Genomic DNA, 17,484 nt, shown 5'->3' on the forward strand with positions numbered 1-17,484 from the left:
ATTCTTCTATCAGTGGGATTGTGTGTAAATTAAATGCCTGCAGGGACTGTGGAGAAGTGGAGAATGTGGTCCCTTTTATGGGGAAATGACTCTTTAATGCCCATTAATTGCGGTTGCCCTAGGGGATGTGGGAAATCTAGATTCTTACGTAAAATCTCCCAGCTTTTCAGTAGGTGTGGACCAAATGAAATGTCTGTGGGCCAGGTGTAATCCATAGCTTGGCATTCAGGAACTTTTCATTTATTCATTGATTTAGTTCATCTTCCACTTGAATTTATATTCTGTGTGGTTGAGCATCTTATGCCTTTGGATGATTGTGAGAAGTGAGGCATCTCTTTTGAAAACTGTTTAGTATGCCTTAAACCTTAAAGATCATTACCCGTTTTGCCTTGCTTACATTTCTGTAAATCTCTCATGAAGACATAAGTCAAAATGAGATGAAACTTTGTATACGAAGATGCTTAGTGTAGCTTCATATATAGTAGTTAAAAGTGTCCATCAGAAGGAAGGTAATTTTTGTTCTCTGTAAGGTCAGTGGTGATACAGTTGATTTACTAAATTAGTTTTTACCCTAATTCTTATTTTTTCCTTTTTTCTGCTTGCTTTGCGTTTGTACCTCTTTTTCCAGTGTCTCAGTATGGAAGATTAGGTTACTGGTTTGAGATAATTCTTTTTTGTTTTTTGTTTTTTTTTTTAAGTATAGGCATTTACAAATCTATAAATTTCCCTCTAAACACTGCTTTACCTATATCATAAGTTTTACTGTATTCATCTATCTCAAAGTATTTTCCAGTTTTCCTTGTGATTTCTTCTTTGACTCATTGATTAATTAGGATTTGTTTTTTAATTATCCACATTGGTGAATTTCCCAAATTTCTTTGTTATTAATTTTTAATTTCATTTCATTGTGGTCAGAGAATATGCTTTGGTAATTTCAGTGCCTTTTAATTTATGAGGCTTGTTTTATGGTCTAATATGTGATTTATCCTGGAGAATATTCCACGTGTGCTTGAGTTGAATGTGTATTCTGTTGCTAGGCAAAATCTTCTGTAGATGTCTGTTAGAGCTTGTTGGTTTTATAATGTTCAAGTCTTCCTATTTCTTTGGTGATGCTTAGTTGTCCATCATTAAAGGTAGGATATTGAAGTGTCTTGTTATTTTTGAATCGTTTGTTTACTTCAGTTCTGTCAGCTTTTGCTTTATGTACTTTGAGGTTTTGTTGTTAGGTGCATGTATTTATAATTGTTACATCTTTCTGATGACCATTTTCTCATAATAAACTGTCCTTTGTCTCAACAGAATGGGTTTTTAAATGCATGCTTATTGTAAAGAGTTTAAGTAAAAATCGTGTTGTATTAAAAGTATGTAAAATGAGGGGCGCCTAGGTGGCTCAGTTGGTTAAGCGACTGCCTTCGGCTCAGGTCATGATCCTGGAGTCCCTGGATCGAGTCCCGCATCGGGCTCCCTGCTCAGCAGGGAGTCTGCTTCTCCCTCTGACCCTCCCCCCTCTCATGTGCTCTCTCTCTCATTCTCTCTCTCTCAAATAAATAAATAAATAATCTTAAAAAAAAAAAGTATGTAAAATGAAAAATGAATGCATATCATCCCCATCCCCCATAGAAATCTGTATTAACGGTTTTATACGTGTATCTTTTGAGATTCTGTTTAATTAACTTAATGTCTGTAAAAGAACATAAATGTTCTTAAAGCAAAAGAGGAATCCTCGTGATAATGTTCTATAGCTTTATTTTTTTAAAGATTTTATTTATTTATTTGACAGAGACACAGCAAGAGAGGGAACACAAGCAGGGAGAGTGGGAGAGGGAGAAGCAGGCTTCCCGCCGAGCAGGGAGTCCGATGCGGGGCTCAATCCCAGGACCCCGGGATCATGACCTGAGCCGAAGGCAGACGCTTAACAACTGAGCCACCCAGGCGCCCTGTTCTATAGCTTTTAAAAAATTAAAGCCACATTGGATCCCAGAGATTATCTAGTCCAACATGCTTATTTTTTTAAATGAGAAAGCTGAGGCCATGGAGGGACATTGACTTGCCCAAGTTGATATGGGGACTAGGTGGCTGAGCTGTGACTATGGTTTCCTGGCCCTTGGTACAGTGCTCATTCCCGCGAGCCTCACCGCCTTCTGGCTGTGTTGGGAACCAGAGGGTCTTTCAGTACTATGACAGATATTTGGGTCATCAGTTGTCATGGCAAAGATTGTTTTATAAGTTGTGCTTGGAGTTAATTTTGAAGATTTTACCCAATTTTCTTCTCTTTCATTGTTAACTTTTTTTTTAATATATAGCTCCTTGTAGAAATTCTTATGAGGCCTACAATCTCTATCCGGGGACAGAAACTGAAAAGTAAGTATACTTGTGAGCCACTGGTCCTCCTTTCCCAGCTTGCTGATATGATGTGGTTCTAGGGGCTTCTCTTGTTTTCCCTCCTAGCTCAACAGTGAGGGTCTGCCTTCCGTTCAGAGGCAGCATGCACTCTCCTCCCCCACCTAAGAGCTCTCTTTCTTCATTTTGTACTGGGTAGAAATACAGATCTGGGGCTTTAAACGAAAACGTGTGAAAGCCACTGGGCTAAAAGAATTGCATCGTTGTAGTTTCTAATAGTCCGTGGGCCCAGCTTTTGTGTTTTCTCTGGAAATTCTTATTTCTCCTATCTAGTTAATTGAGGGAGTAACGAATAGTAACCTGGTAAGATCATTTATTTGATTTTAAAAAGTATACATACATTTTTTGTTGTTGTAAGGGTGATATGTGCTCTTGGTAAAAAGTTTAATCATTACCAGAAATGGTAAAGGTTAGAAAGTCAAAGTGTTTTGGTAGCACATTATTTCTTAAGCTGGGTGTTGGGTCTATGGGTATTATTCTATTATTCCTTCTTGTAACTTATACATGTTACAAATATTATTTTTAGGTATTCAGTATTTAAGAAAAAAAAGTAAGAGCACTCTGGCACAAGCCAGAGGTCACAAAAATACATACATACATACATGCCAGAAATCACTTTTAACATTTGATGAATGCCCTTCTACAAACATCACATACATATTTTTTTTAATTGAAGTATTTTTATTTTATATACAATGAGCTAGCATTAAGGTAGATATCTTGGATATCTGCAGGTGAGGTAGGTATCTTGGATGACCCATTCAAAGAAGTTTACTTAATCCAACTAAATGAAGCCTATATCCTTCGTGTACTGACAGAAATACTGGTGGCCCATATTGAGGCTGTATTTCCTGATCAGACTGTACCAGTTTGAGCATAGGCGGCAAGAAGGAGAACCGTGGGCAAACTTCCTAGGATGGCTCCAGGAGAGCTGCTGGGGACCCATCTTGCTCTCTCAGATGCAATGAGGCAAAAGGAAAAATACGTATTTTTTTAAATTGAAAAAAATCCCCCCCCCTTAACTCAAACAAACATATTATGTAAGGCCTCATTTGTATGTGCAGCAATGTAAGAAGTTTCATATTTGTCTTTGATGTCTCAGCTTTGTACTCTATCTAAATTGGTTCTTCGTATTCTCTGTCTACACTGGTAGCAAGTAGCATCTTGTAATTGTCGTGTATTTATTCTCTCTTCCTCCTACTGGGTTTAGAGACTTTGTCTTTTTTTATTTTATTTTTTTTTGCTAACCACTGTGTATTCTTTATCTGCTCTAGAGTAGATGATGAATAAATATTTGATGAATGAGTGAATTGCAATTCCTTTTGAAAATGAAAGGTCTAGAAATGCAGAGATGCACTGATCTGGTATTCCAACCTACTCTGAAGTCATGAGATAAATGAAAAAGCCCCCACAGGTTGAAGGGTAGTGATAAGGGATGTGGGACATCTGCATTGTCTCCAGATTATATCAGATAACCCTTCTGGTCAGGCTAGTTTGGCAGGGCTGCCCATTGATATCTCAGAGGGAGACCTAACATTTTAGAGTTTGTGGCAACATAGGAATGAATGGAAATAGTTTTTAAAAATAAAAGTAATGCTGAGCAAAAACACTTTGTTGATGGTTCATACTCAGTTTTATCCTCTCCAGGCTCAGGGGTCATAAAAATTGTTTCCTTTTTGTTGTATTCCCCATTCCTGCTCACAGAGAAATAGCTAGTTCTTTGTTGGAGTTAATAGGTCAGGCATTAAGAGACCTTTCCCCAACAGAAATAACAAAAAGCAAAACAAAAACACACTTGTGAGTCTTTAGTAAAAATGATACCCTTATTTGCTGCTAGTAGAACCTTCAGTGGAAATCTATAACGTGCAGTCAGGAAGCTTACACTTTGGATTCTAGCAGTTCTGCTTTTGGAAGTGTTTCTCGAGGAACCGACGCAACACAAGCAGAAAAAGGCTACACATACATATATGAAATTGTTTGTTTTTAGTCTATTTAAAAAACAAGAATCCCCCGAAAACCCTGGACATAGTCTAAGCAAACTACAAAGGGAACATGGCTATTAAGAGATGACACCACAATAGGTTGAAAGTATGAAGACTATGGAGCTTAAGAAGAAAATGGCTACTCCATCCAACCAAAAATCAGTATACAAATTGGTTTGTAGGTTCTGATGGGCATCGTGAAAATCTTTGGTAAGCAAGGACTGGAAAGAGGTATGCTAAAAGGAAATAATCATCTTGGAGGGGATTGTGAGGAACAGTTCTAAGGTTCAAAAAATTTAATTCTGTTATGCCATATTTTCAGTGAGAAAAATAACCAATTATTCCCCCTTCACTTTCAGTAAGTGATGAAATGTCCAAGGACTGTTTGAGCATCCTGTATAATACGTGTGTCTGTGTAAGTATGCCTGCCCCTGGGGCCCCAGTTATGTCCCCGCCACATCTGCAGTGCTTGAGAGGGGAAAGTTCAGGTGGGGGTGGTGGACATGAGAGCTATCCTCAGACATGCGGGGATTGGACTTACTTATGTGGGCCTGAGAACCAGCACCAGCCGGTGGAAATTGTGGGGAGGCAGAATTTCATAGAAATTGTTGAGTCAGGGCTGCTCCAGCAGGTAGTGATCTCCTTTAGCCCTGGAGCAGACGCTGACCAATCATTTATCAAGTGGATACATAAACTGGAAGAGTGTGTGTAACCTTTAAGATATTATTTCTGTTCCTTCATTTTCCTTGTTAGAAAACAAAACCGGAACCAGAAGCCCCACCAATGTATTAAGCAGGAGACTCTGGTTGGTTGACCTCTGAAAAGGAAAGAATGGTGAATAAAACAGCAATTTGGTAGAAAGGAAAAAGCCTTGCACTTAGTGCTAGAACTGGATTTGGAGTTCTGGCTCCTGGCTCAGTGCTTATTAATTCACCTTCCTGAGCTTTAGTTTCTTATCTATAGAGTGCAGTCAGTAATCTTACTAGCATCGTAGGCTTGTTGTGAGGACTAAGTGGGATGATAGATGTGAAAGCACTTAGTAAAGCAACATACAAGTGCTAGTTTTTGTAAGACACAGTACCTGTCTTTTAGGAACTTATGTTGTCACCTGTATGCAGTGAATCATAATACTCGCCAGAATGAAACAAATGCTCCTATAGAAGTGAAACCTTTATGTTATGAAAATACAATGGAACATTTAATTCCATCTCATTTCTGGCCGCATTCAGAAAGATTTCAGGCATTCTTGTGATATGTAAAATCTACCAAGATCATAAATCATAAATTTAGAAGTAGGTAAGAAAGAAAAGTGTAGAACAAGGTGAGGGTATAACATATATGCAGGAATTGGGCTGACCAAAAAAATCATCTGTCGTCTGGATGGGGCACAAATTTGGGTTTTAGCTTCTTACCAACCAACACAAACAGGGAAGTAAGTTTCAGCACTTAATACAGTTCAGCATCTGTAACAGTCCCATGCAACAGAAATCCAGCATGAGTCACTTAAATTATTTTAAGGGGCGCCTGGGTGGCTCAGTCGTTAAGTGTCTGCCTTCGGCTCAGGTCATGATCCCAGGGTCCTGGGATTGAGTCCCACATCGGGCTGCCTGCTCAGCAGGAAGCCTGCTTCTCCCTCTCCCACTCCCCCTGCTTGTGTTCCTGCTCTCGCTATCTCTCTGTCAAATAAATAAATAAAATCTTAAAAAAAAAAAATTATTTTAAATTTCCTTATAGTCACATTTTTTTAGAAAGGAAGAAAAGAAGTAGGAAGAAATAGGTGAGGTTAATTTTAATAATATATTTTATTTAGCATAGTATATCAAGATTATTCCAATATGTAAATAATGTAAGTAATTAATGGGATATTTACCTCCTTTTTTGTACTAAGCTTTCAAAATCCAGTGTGTTTTTTATACCTGGAGCACATTTCAGTTCAGACTAGCCACGGTTCAGGTGTTCAGTAGCCACATGTAGCTAGTGGACAGATAGGTACAAACAGACCGGTAAGATAAAAGTAAACTAACAGTTCAGCTAACACACAGCTACTCTTGTAGTTAAGGTCAGTAAGAACTTGTCCTTATTTTAAAAGCTGACATGTGTATGATGTAATGACTCCATCACTGGCAACTTCCTTGTAGTGATTAGTTTTATGAGGTTGTTTGTTATTAATGACACCTAATGTTAATAATATTCCAGCAAAACACAGTTCATGAAAGAAAGGAAGGAGGAAAGAAACAAAAATGTAAAGAACATAGGATGATATGGTCCAATTCTGTGCTGATCTGGCTTAATTCCAGGGATTAGGCAGAAACCAAGAAATGTCTGACCGAGCCTGCTTTGTGGTGGAAACTTGTGCAGACTGTGGCTGACCTGGAGTAAGCATGTCCTGCCTAAAGACATTTACATTCCAAATTTAAAATGTACTGCTGGCCAAATAAAACTTGGCCTACTGGATGGTAGTTTGTAGCTCCTCATTTAGTTACTAGGCAGATAGATACTAGGTCAAGAACCGATGATGAACCTACCGTGAAAAAACCCCTCCCCCCAAAATGCATTTGAACACAATGTTTTGTATGTAGTTTTAGTGATTTAAGGCCTTTGCCAAGAATTCCTGATGTAGCTTGGAATTGCTTTTCCAGTTTCTAGAAGGGGGATGCCTTGCTTTTCACTTTTTATTTTGTGATTATAACCTGTTTTGCCTTTTCTCTCCTTTTCCCTTGTGATAGACGGAAGGAGTTACAAAGCGTTTGGCAGAAAAGAATGACTTTGTGATCTTCCTGTTTACATTGATGACGAGTAAGAAAACATTCTTACAAACAGCAACCCTCATTGAAGATATTTTGGGTGTTAAAAAGGTGAGCTATGTTTTCCAGCAGATGGGTGACCTGATGGGGGAGGGTGTCTCAGACAATTGGATTCTCAGACCTGAATGATGTACAGAGCTCTTTTAAAAGAAAATTCTTCCATATTGCTAGTGTTAACTTTTTTTTTTTACTTAAATATATTCAAGTACAAAACTAGGTCATACTCCTTCTGATGGTTTTTGAATGATAATAAAACCTAAACCAGTATATAATTTGAAATCAGTCTAATGATAAGACTCAAAAGTTCAGATTGACTTGGTGAATTTAATGTGATGGCTAATGTTACTTTGTTGAAATCAGTTTGCCCCTCACCACTGCTGTATGCTCTGTGATGACTTCATTTTCCTACCGTTTTTCTTTATTTGAATGCTGTGAAACCTTCCTTCATTCGGATATGTTCCCCTGGGTAGTGATGTTCGACTTTTACTTATTAAGTCCACTTCTGTTTATTCTCATTAGTCTTCAACAGTTAAAGTTTAATTGATACCAGCATAGAGGACACAGATGTGAACACTGACATCCTGCCACTTGGTCATAAGATGAACATTCAAAAGATCCAGAATATGCTTTAAAAAAAGACACAAAGGAGTGCCTGGTTGGCTCAGTCGCTGGAGCATAGGACTCTTGATCTCAGGGTTGTGAGTTCAAGCCCCATGTTGGGTGAAGAGCTTACTTACAAAAAGAAAGAAAAAAGAAAAACCAAACAACTGTGATTGAAATGAAACAGTAAATTAAAAAATTATCAACAAGAACTTACCCCAAAAAACACATCTATAGACCTCTGCTAGATAATCGCTCTATTAGATTTTTGCATAATGCTTGTGAAGATGTGGAGCTTCCTTCCCCAGTCTTTGTTCCACACCTCCATGTTGGTTGCAGGCTGGCAGATTTCTTCCTCTTACTACTGAGGAGGCAGGAGCAGACTCTTAGAGTTGCTGTTGCAGGGAAAAGGCTACCCATGTGCATTGTGGTTACTCCAGCTTTCATTTCTGTCTTTCTGCTGCATTTTCCCCAGGCCCTGCTTGTCATGCACAGAAGATGCACAAGTGGTCCATTGTTTATAAGAACACACTAGAGATGTGTGTGGGTCCCAGACAGACTCTTTGTGCCCTTTGATAAAAAGGCTTTGTTATTTTTCCAATAATTGTATGCTCCAGCCAGTGTGTGAAAGGGGGCTCCCAGGGCAGAAACACCAGACTCCCTGGCAGTCTGAGCACAGGAGTCTAGGATTGGTCCTTCCTATCTTTTCCTGCTTGTCCCTCGTGCCCTGACATGCTCATTGTGTGTTACCAAAAATAGTGATGAGCTCTGCTAGACATGTTTACCTTGGTGCAGTTTGAAAGGGGAATAAGCACCATAAAGAAAATGGGAACCCAAACCACAAACTGGGAAATGATATATGTAACCCATGTAACTAACAAAGGATTGGTATTCAGAATTTATCAAGAGTTCTTAACAAATCAGCAAGAAAAAGACAAATAGCCCGGTAAAGAAAGGTGGGGGGGAGGGGGCAATGATATAAACAAACATTTCACAGAAGAGAAACAAATAATCCATAAATAGAACATGTTTAACTTCTTGATGATCAGGGAAATGTAAATTAAGACCACAGTGAAAGAGAGAGCAAATGTTGGTGAAAATGTTATCATTGGTCTTTCTTTCTTTCTTTGGCTTTTTTTTTTTAAAGTAGGCTCCATGCTCAGCGTAGAGTCCCAACATGGGGCTTGAACTCACAGTCCTGAAATCAAAGCCTGAGCTGAGATCCAGAGCTGGGTGCTTAACCAGCTGAACCACCCAGGCACCCCGAGAATGTGTATCGTTGGAATCACTTATATACTGCTGATACCTTTTTGTTTCTGTAGAATCTGTTTATCTTTCTTTGTTTTCTGGTTGAATATGTGCATACCCCGTGACCCAGCACCTCGGGAAGCACTACCCTGAGGGCTGAGGCATCATTCTTGTGCCTAGGTCATCTTATAGCCTATGCCCAGGCATGCTCGTGGATAAACTCAATCCCAGAACAGTAGTTCTTAGAAATGAAAACACTACATCAAAGCCAAGAGGTTGTGAAATCAATTCATTCATTGGGCCCACCAGCTAAAAAGAAAAGATCCAAGAGTGTCAGTCATGTGAGGGTATTGTTTAAGTTTTTGTTACATATTTATATATTCACCTATGTATGTTTTAATGGGTTGTGATGGAAATTTTTTCTTATTCTTGGACATTGTCAGAATGGTTTGGAAGCCACCACCCCGGAAAAACTTCTGCACATGTACATCAAGAAACACATAAGAGGGCGCCTGGGTGGCTCAGTTGGTTAAGCGACTGCCTTCGGCTCAGGTCATGATCCTGGAGTCCCGGGATCGAGTCCCGCATCAGGCTCCCTGCTCGGCGGGGAGTCTGCTTCTCCCTCTGACCCTCCTCCCTCTCATGCTCTCTGTCTCTCATTCTCTCTCAAATAAATAAATAAAATCTTTAAAAAAAAAAGAAACACATAAGAATGTTTATAGTATTGTTTCAGAGTTAAAAACTGAAACCAAATCTATGATCCATCCACAGGAGAATGGATAAATTTTCTCTATTCACACAATGAACATTATAGAGTTGTGGAAGTGAATAAGCTGTTGCTATAAGCAACAACGTAGCAAAATCATAGAAATTGATAGAAGTCAGTTGCAGAAGACTGTATATAGTATCTTTTTATTTTTATTTTTTTTAGAGAGAGTGCAAGCAGGGGAGGGACAGAGAGGGAGAGAGAGAGAGAATCCTAAGCAGACTCCACGCTCAGCATGGAGGCACCAGTGTGGCGCTTGATCTCACAACCCTGAGATCAAACCTGAGACAAAATCAAGAGTTGGATGCTCAATCAACTGAGCCACCCAGGTGCCTGTAGTATATCATTCTTACAAAGCTCTGAAATAAGCAAACTCAACTGGTACATATAAAACTATTTTTTTAAACAGCAAAACAAAAATAAACAAAATTCAGGATTGTGGTTACCTCTGGCAGAGAGGCAGGAAGAAGTGATAGGAAAGGCACACACAGCTATTCACTTGGTTATGCTTCATAACATAAGTTGTGTGTATTAAATATTAAAATATAACATAAGGAAGTGGTCTTGAAGGGCAGTGGAACCTGGTTCGTGACCCATCACTAAGTTAGGGCTAGAGGAACAGGGCTGAAAGTTATAGTTTCCTCTAATAATAATAGCTAACATTTGTTATGTACTGGGGGAAGGAGAAGGCAGAGGTGGAAGAAGCTATTCCCAAATACCCCTCAGCAAGCTCCTGTTCTGCATTACCAGAAATAAGAGTGGAGGTCATGGGGGCTTCTAGGAATCATTCACTTGTTCAGTACACATTTACCGAGGCCCTTGCTACCAAGTCTTATGTGCTGAGACTCTGGGAAGAAAGTAAGACACACTCCTCCCTCAAGGCAGTGGGAGTTTATTTGGAGATAGATGGAGGAACAGGTAATTACAAGAAGTTGTGATATGTGCAGTGATAGAGAAATACCCAGTCCAGTGGAAGTGAATTAGTGACATGAAGGGTAGTAGGTATTTTCTGAGGAATATAAGGATGTTTCAAAAGAAGAGAAGCTCATGTAATGCACATTTGCAGATTTTAAAGAAGAGAAAAAAATGAGAATATAACCAAATAACAAAAAACATTTCATAAAATTCAAGTCATTCATGATAAAAGCTAGGAATAAAAGGAAAGTTCTTTTTTTTTTTTTTTTTTAAAGATTTTATTTATTTGAGAGAGAGAATGAGATAGAGCATGAGAGGGGGGAGGGTCAGAGGGAGAACAGACTCCCCGCCGAGCAGGGAGCCCGATGCGGGACTCGATCCCGGGACTCCAGGATCATGACCTGAGCCGAAGGCAGTCGCCCAACCAACTGAGCCACCCAGGCGCCAAAAGGAAAGTTCTTAACTTGATAGAGGATATCAAAACTTACAGCAGACATTAAAGTTAATGTTAAAACTTTGGAAATATTCCTGTTAAAGTAAAAAAAAGACGCCTGCTATTGCTTAGTTTAGATAATTGGTTACGTGTGCACATACACAGGGAGACACCTATAGGAATGGTCACTGCAACAGTGTTTAATAATGAAAAATTACAGTCCACCTAAACATACGTACATATATATGTATGTATGGTTAAATACATTCTGGAGTAAAGCAGTGGAAAATGAATGAATTAGAGCTACTTCTATCAGAGTAGTTAAATCCCAGTGTTGAGGGGTGCCTGGCTGGCTCAGTCAGTAGGGCATGTGACTCTTGATATCGGGGTCGTGAGTTCAAGATCCACATTGGGCCTAAAGCCTACTTAAAAATAAATGTTTTAAAAAAAAAAGTACTAACTTTCTCTTGTCTGAAGTGACCTAAATTAAAAAATAAACTCCAGTGTTAACTAAAAAGTAAGGTATAATGTGTCATTTGCACTGTGCATACAGAACAATACCATGTTTTAAACATGTACAACATAGCAATTCACTGATTTTATACATTAAGCTCTGCTCACCATCATGTCACCACACATTGTTATTACAGTATTATTGACTATATTCCCCATGCTGTACTTTTCATCCCCACGACTTACTTATTTTATAACTGGAAGTTTGTAACTCTTAATCCCCTTGACCTATTTTGCCCATGCCCCCCCCAATCCCCTCCCTTCTGACAACCACCAGTTCTCTGTATTTGAGTCTTTCTCTGTTTTGTTTGTTCATTTGTTTTGTTTTGTAGATTCCACATATGAGTTGAAATCATATAGTATTTGTCTTTTCTCTGACTTATTTCACTTGGCATTATACTCTCTAGCTCCATCCATGTCACTGCAGGTGGCAAGATCTCATTTTTTATGGCTGAATAATATTCCATTGTATATGTATACCATGTCTTCTTTATCCATTCATCTGTGGATGAACACTTGGGTTGCTTCTGTACTTGGTTATTGTAAATAACATTGCAATAAACGTAGGGGTGCATATATCTTTTCAAATTATTGTTTTTGTTTTCTTGGGGTTAATACCCAGTGGTGGGATTACTGGATTGTATCCATTTTTAATTTTTTGAGGAACCTCCAACTGTTTTCCATAGAGGGTGCACCAGTTTACATTTGTACCAACAGTACATGAGGGTTCCTTTTTTCCATATCCTCTCTGACGCTTGTCATTTCCTGTCTTTTTAAGATTAGCCATTCTGACAGGTGTGAGTTGATATCTCACTTGTTTTGATTTGCATTTCCCTGATGATCAGTGATGTTGAGCATCTTTGTTGGCCTTCTGTATGTTTCTGGAAAAGTGTTCAGGTCCTCTGCCCATTTTTAATCAGATTATTTTTGGTGTTGAATTGTGTGAGTTCTTTATATTTTGGAGATTAGCCCGTCATCAGATAAATCATTTGCAAGTATCTTCTCCCATTCAGTAGGTTGCCTTTTGTTTTGTTGGTGGTTCCCTTTGCTTTACTACCATATATTTTTATGGAAATATAAGAACATGTGGGAATAATAAACACAGTTCAAAATAATGATTACCTCTGGTGGGAGAGATGGGGATACAACTGAATAGGAATACACAGGGGCCTTCAGCTATATTTGAAATATTTTATTTCTTAAAAAGAGAACATCTGTAGCAAGAATGGCAGTTCTTCAATTATGAGTGATAAAACTTGCGTGGTAGGCATTTCTTTTCTTTTCTTTTCTTTTTTAAATAGGCAAAATGAGCCACATGAGCAAAGAGAGAGAAATAATAGTGGTGCTCAAAGGGTTTAATCCTCAGAGCAGTCCGCTGAGGTATCTTAGTCCCATTTGACAGTTGAGCAAAGACTTAGAGAGGTTCCATAACTTACCTATGTTTACACAACTGCAGTTTGCAGAGCTGGGATTTGGACCTAAGTGGTTTAGCTACCAAATCCCATTCTTAAGGGCAAGGAAAAGGGACGCATCCAGTCTTGAATGAACTGAGCATGGGGATTGTTTTATTTGTGTCTCCTGTAGGAAATGATCCGACTAGATGAAGTCCCCAATCTGAGTTCTTTAGTATCCAATTTTGATCAGCAGCAGCTTGCTAATTTCTGCCGGATTCTGGCTGTCACCATTTCAGAGATGGATACAGGGAATGATGACAAGCACACACTACTTGCCAAAAATGCTCAGCAGAAGAAGAGCTTGAGCTTGGGACCTTCTGCAGCTGAAATCAACCAAGGTAAAGTCTCTTAAGTTTTCAGAATTTTGAGATTATGGCTCTGATACCCCTTTGTAAATTATCTGTTCTTTCAGTATCTCTAGAGAGTGGTTCATGTGAGGGCTCCTAGGGTCCACTTAGAGTATGTACATTTTGTGTATGTGTGTATCTGTTCATTATTTTAGGGGGCCAAGTCCATAACCTTTATCAGATTTTTGAATGGATTCAGAACCTCAGAAAAGTTAAGAACCAGGGGCATCTGGGTGGCTCAGTTGGTTAAGCATCAGACTCTTGATTTCGGCTCAGGCCATGATCTCAGGATCATGAGATCAAGCCCCATGTCAGGCTCTGCTCTGGGCATGGAGCCTGCTTAAGATTCTCCTCCCGCCCCCCTTCTCTCTCTTAAAAAAAAAAAAAAAAGAGTTAAGAACCATTGTTTATCAGAATTATAAATACACATACCCTTCTATCACTAAGCCTCTTCTGGGCCTTTATCTTATATAGGATATGATGTATATTCAAGGTCATTATTGCAACATTGTAATAACAAAAGACCAGAAACAAGAGACCACTTAATTTCTAGAATATTTACGTAATGGGAAATTTTATAGCTTTTAAGAAAAAAGAATGAAGATCTCTGTGTACTGATACAGGAAAATAACTCCAAGATGTATTGCTGTTAAAAAGGAAAATACAGAGCTGTGTGTATAGTATGATACTTTGTGTGGTAAAGCAGAGATGGGGGGAATAAGATCAGATGTATTTGTTTGCTCATATACAGTATGCATAGAAAGCACGTACAAGAAGCCGAAAATGGTTACCCATTGGGGGTGGCTGAAAGCGAGGTAGATGACAACAGTGGAAGTAGGATTTTTTTTTTTTTTTTTTTTAAGATTTTATTTATTTGTGGGGCGCCTGGGTGGCTGAGTCGTTAAGCGTCTGCCTTTGGCTCAGGTCATGATCCCAGGGTCCTAGGATTGAGCCCCACATTGGGTTCCCTGCTTGGCGGGAAGCCTTCTTCTCCCTCTCCCACTCCCCCTGCTTGTGTTCCTGCTGTCGCTATCTTTGTCTCTGTCAAATAAATAAAAATCTTAAAAAAAAAAAAAATTTTATTTATTTGAGAGAGAGCGAGAGAGGGCATGAGTGGGGGGAGGGGCAGAGGCGGGGCTCAATCCCAGGACCCCAGGATCATGACCTGAGCCAAAGGTAGACGTTTAATCGACTGAGCCACCCAGGTGCCCCAGAAGTAGGACTTAATGTATTATTTTATATATTTGATTGTAGAACCATGTAGTGTGTTAATTACTTCTCTACCTATTGCTTTTTGGTAGCAAGATAACTTTCTTCTATTTCTGTACTGGTCTAACAGATTTGGGGGAAATTTGGCATATATCTGTTTTGGTTATGAGAGTATAGATGATCCAACTTTGAACTAAAATATTTATATGTCTTGGGGCGCTTGGGTGGCTCAGTTGGTTGGGCGACTGCCTTCGGCTCAGGTCATGATCCTGGAGTCCCGGGATCGAGTCCCGCATCGGGCTCCCTGCTTGGCGGGGGTCTGCTTCTCTCTCTGATCCTCCTCCCTCTCATGCTCTCTGTCTCTCATTCTCTCTCTCGCAAATAAATAAATAAAATATTTATATGTCTTAAAAGCTAGTTCTTGAACATCAACAAGCTGCAATAACATATAGCTGTGTGCCTTAGGGTTAACTGTATAACCAAGGTGAAATAATAAACTTCAAAGCAGTAGTAGAGAGCCAGGATCATCCTTGGGCAGCCCTGATGGTGCTTTGAAAACAATACTTTGTTTCTGAAGTCCAGTTGACTAGATGGTGCATTCCCAGGCCTAGCTCTGCAGAATTGCTAAGTGCTGCACAGCAGCCTCCCTTCTGACTACTGAATGTGAGTCCTCCCTTAACTCTGTGAACACTAGTTATGAACACCAAATGGTCATAACTGTATTTCTCGGTTATTAAGGAATATAATTTGACAGGTTTAAGTCATACGTCAAAACAGAAATCTATGAATCTGTGGACCACAGGTTGGTGGTTCCCCCTTCCAAGCTTGTTTTTCTTCCTGAATCCATAGATCCGAGGCCTACCTTGGTCTGTGTAGGCTTTTCTTCGCCTCCTTCCTCCTTTCTTTTGACTTTTAAGGAGTGCTCATTTTAGCAAATCATGAAATACACATTCTTAAAAACATGTGAATTTTATTATAACTAAATTTTACCTTAAAGCTGATGTAAACACACTGACAAAAGCTCACATTTGTTAAGCTCCTGCTATGTAGCAAACATTAAGCTAACTGCATTACCTGGAAGTGATTTTATTTACTCCTCCAAGCAGCCCTATGAAATAAGAGATTGGCATCCCCATTGCACAGCTTAGGAAATGGAGGGTCATAAAGGTTCAGTATTGGATACCTGTGTGTGCTGAGGCACTAAGTGACTTTTCATCTTAGTTTCCCATTTAAGGAATCTGTTCTGGCAGATTACTTTTATCCTGTTAGTATCGAGTACCTTCATGTACCTGTCTATAAGCTGCCTTAAGTGAAACCATCATTCTTAGAGGACAAGGTATTCTAGTCACTTGGTTTTTTAATTAACTGAGCGTTAACCCCAAACCCAGGTTTCTTTGATTTGGGTCATTAAAAAAAGAAAGTCTTCATAAACTGTCTAGGTTCACTTGTGTACCTATGTGGCTAACCCATGAGATAATCATGTGATGTCTGCTTGTAGCTTTTGAGTTGAAGCTTTAGTAAATGTTGTATTTTAGCACGTGATGTTGTACAGGGTCTGACCTTTCCCAGCTCTCTGACCATAATTCCTGTTTTCCTGCCCCCTACCCCACACACATTTTTCTCCAGTCACATGCCCTGGGAAAGCCAAGGTGAGCATAATTAAATCACAAGTACAGTGTGAAAGATCTTAGTCCTCAGTGTTGTCATGCTTTAATTGAACTCCAGTACTAAATGGTTTTAAATAGAGGCATGTGTAATAATCATCTCAGGCTGCCATAACAAGATACCATAACTGGGTGGCTTAAACAACAGAAGTTCATTTTCTCACCATTCTGGAGGCTAAAGGTTCACGATCAAGGTGCCATCAGCATTGGTTTCTGGTGAAACCTCCCTTCCTGGCTGTGGACGGCTGTCTTCTTACTGTGTCCTCAGGTGGTCTTTCCTCTGTGTATATACAAAGAGAAAGCGATTTCTGGTGTCTCTTCCTCTAAGGACACCAGCCCTATTGGGTTAGGGCCCACTCTTAATGACACCATTTAATTCCCTCTCTAAAGGCCCTGTCTCCAGATACAGTCATGTTATGAATTAGGGCTTCAACATATGAATTTGGGGGAGGGGACACAACTCGGACCATAACAGTATGAAAAGTGGACATGTTTTTGCTTTGTTTATTAATAAACTGTGGCTGTTTTCTTGCCCAGCAAAATAATGGTTTATACTCTTTTCCTGGAGCTGATATAATAATAAAAATATTAGAGCCCTTTTTGGATTTCTCAGAAGTACCAGTTCTTCTGTCCATTCAGAGGGGGAACAGATGGTTTCATCAGGGGGAAAAAAATCATTCAAGAGTTTAGTCAGAGATGTAGGTGAAGCCATAGGCCAGATAATTATCAATTTATAGTTGACCTGAGGTAAGAGGTGCTGATTTCTGTAAGCTAGGACAGGATTCAGAATCCTCTCAGTTGGAAAGCAGGGCCTAAACTGAAGAGGAAAGTTTATGGGAATATTTCAAAGTCCTGATGTTTTAACAGATATGAGGAGAAGCAAGGTATGCTTTTGCAGAAATTCTCAGAAGTTGTGTTTCAGTTGTCAGCCAGTTTAACATTAACCAGTAGTGTGGGTCACTGTCGGTAAGGCCGCGAGAGTTACAGGGAACTGTGACGCGGGGTGCCAGTTCCCAGGGGTTGTGTATAATTTGATGAGCATAATTGGGCCAGTGACTTTTTTCTGGGGAGAGAGCCCATAGCTTTCATCACTTTTTCAAGAGATGAGTGATTCACAAAGGCTTAGGAATCTCCAGGGTGGGGGTCGGA

At 39.5% G+C, this 17,484-nt stretch overlaps 1 protein-coding gene and 1 pseudogene across 2 annotated transcripts in view; one reads left to right on the top strand and one right to left on the bottom strand.

Moving 5' to 3' along the window:
* Window positions 1-17,484, top strand: part of TRPC4AP (transient receptor potential cation channel subfamily C member 4 associated protein) — a 66,242-nt gene that overhangs the window by 18,421 nt on the left and 30,337 nt on the right. For both annotated transcript variants that reach the window (XM_081832927.1, XM_081832928.1), the window contains exons 4-7: window positions 2,304-2,361; window positions 4,742-4,797; window positions 7,109-7,237; window positions 13,246-13,453. In XM_081832927.1, the coding sequence (XP_081689053.1) occupies window positions 2,304-2,361; window positions 4,742-4,797; window positions 7,109-7,237; window positions 13,246-13,453 (451 nt within the window). The remainder of the gene's footprint in view (window positions 1-2,303; window positions 2,362-4,741; window positions 4,798-7,108; window positions 7,238-13,245; window positions 13,454-17,484) is intronic.
* Window positions 3,185-3,346, bottom strand: LOC115937768 (small ribosomal subunit protein uS14 pseudogene; annotated as a pseudogene).

The sequence above is a fragment of the Leptonychotes weddellii genome, chromosome 10 (genome assembly GCF_054177405.1).
Source record: "Leptonychotes weddellii isolate Sample4059 chromosome 10, ASM5417740v2, whole genome shotgun sequence".
Taxonomy (NCBI): domain Eukaryota; kingdom Metazoa; phylum Chordata; class Mammalia; order Carnivora; family Phocidae; genus Leptonychotes; species Leptonychotes weddellii.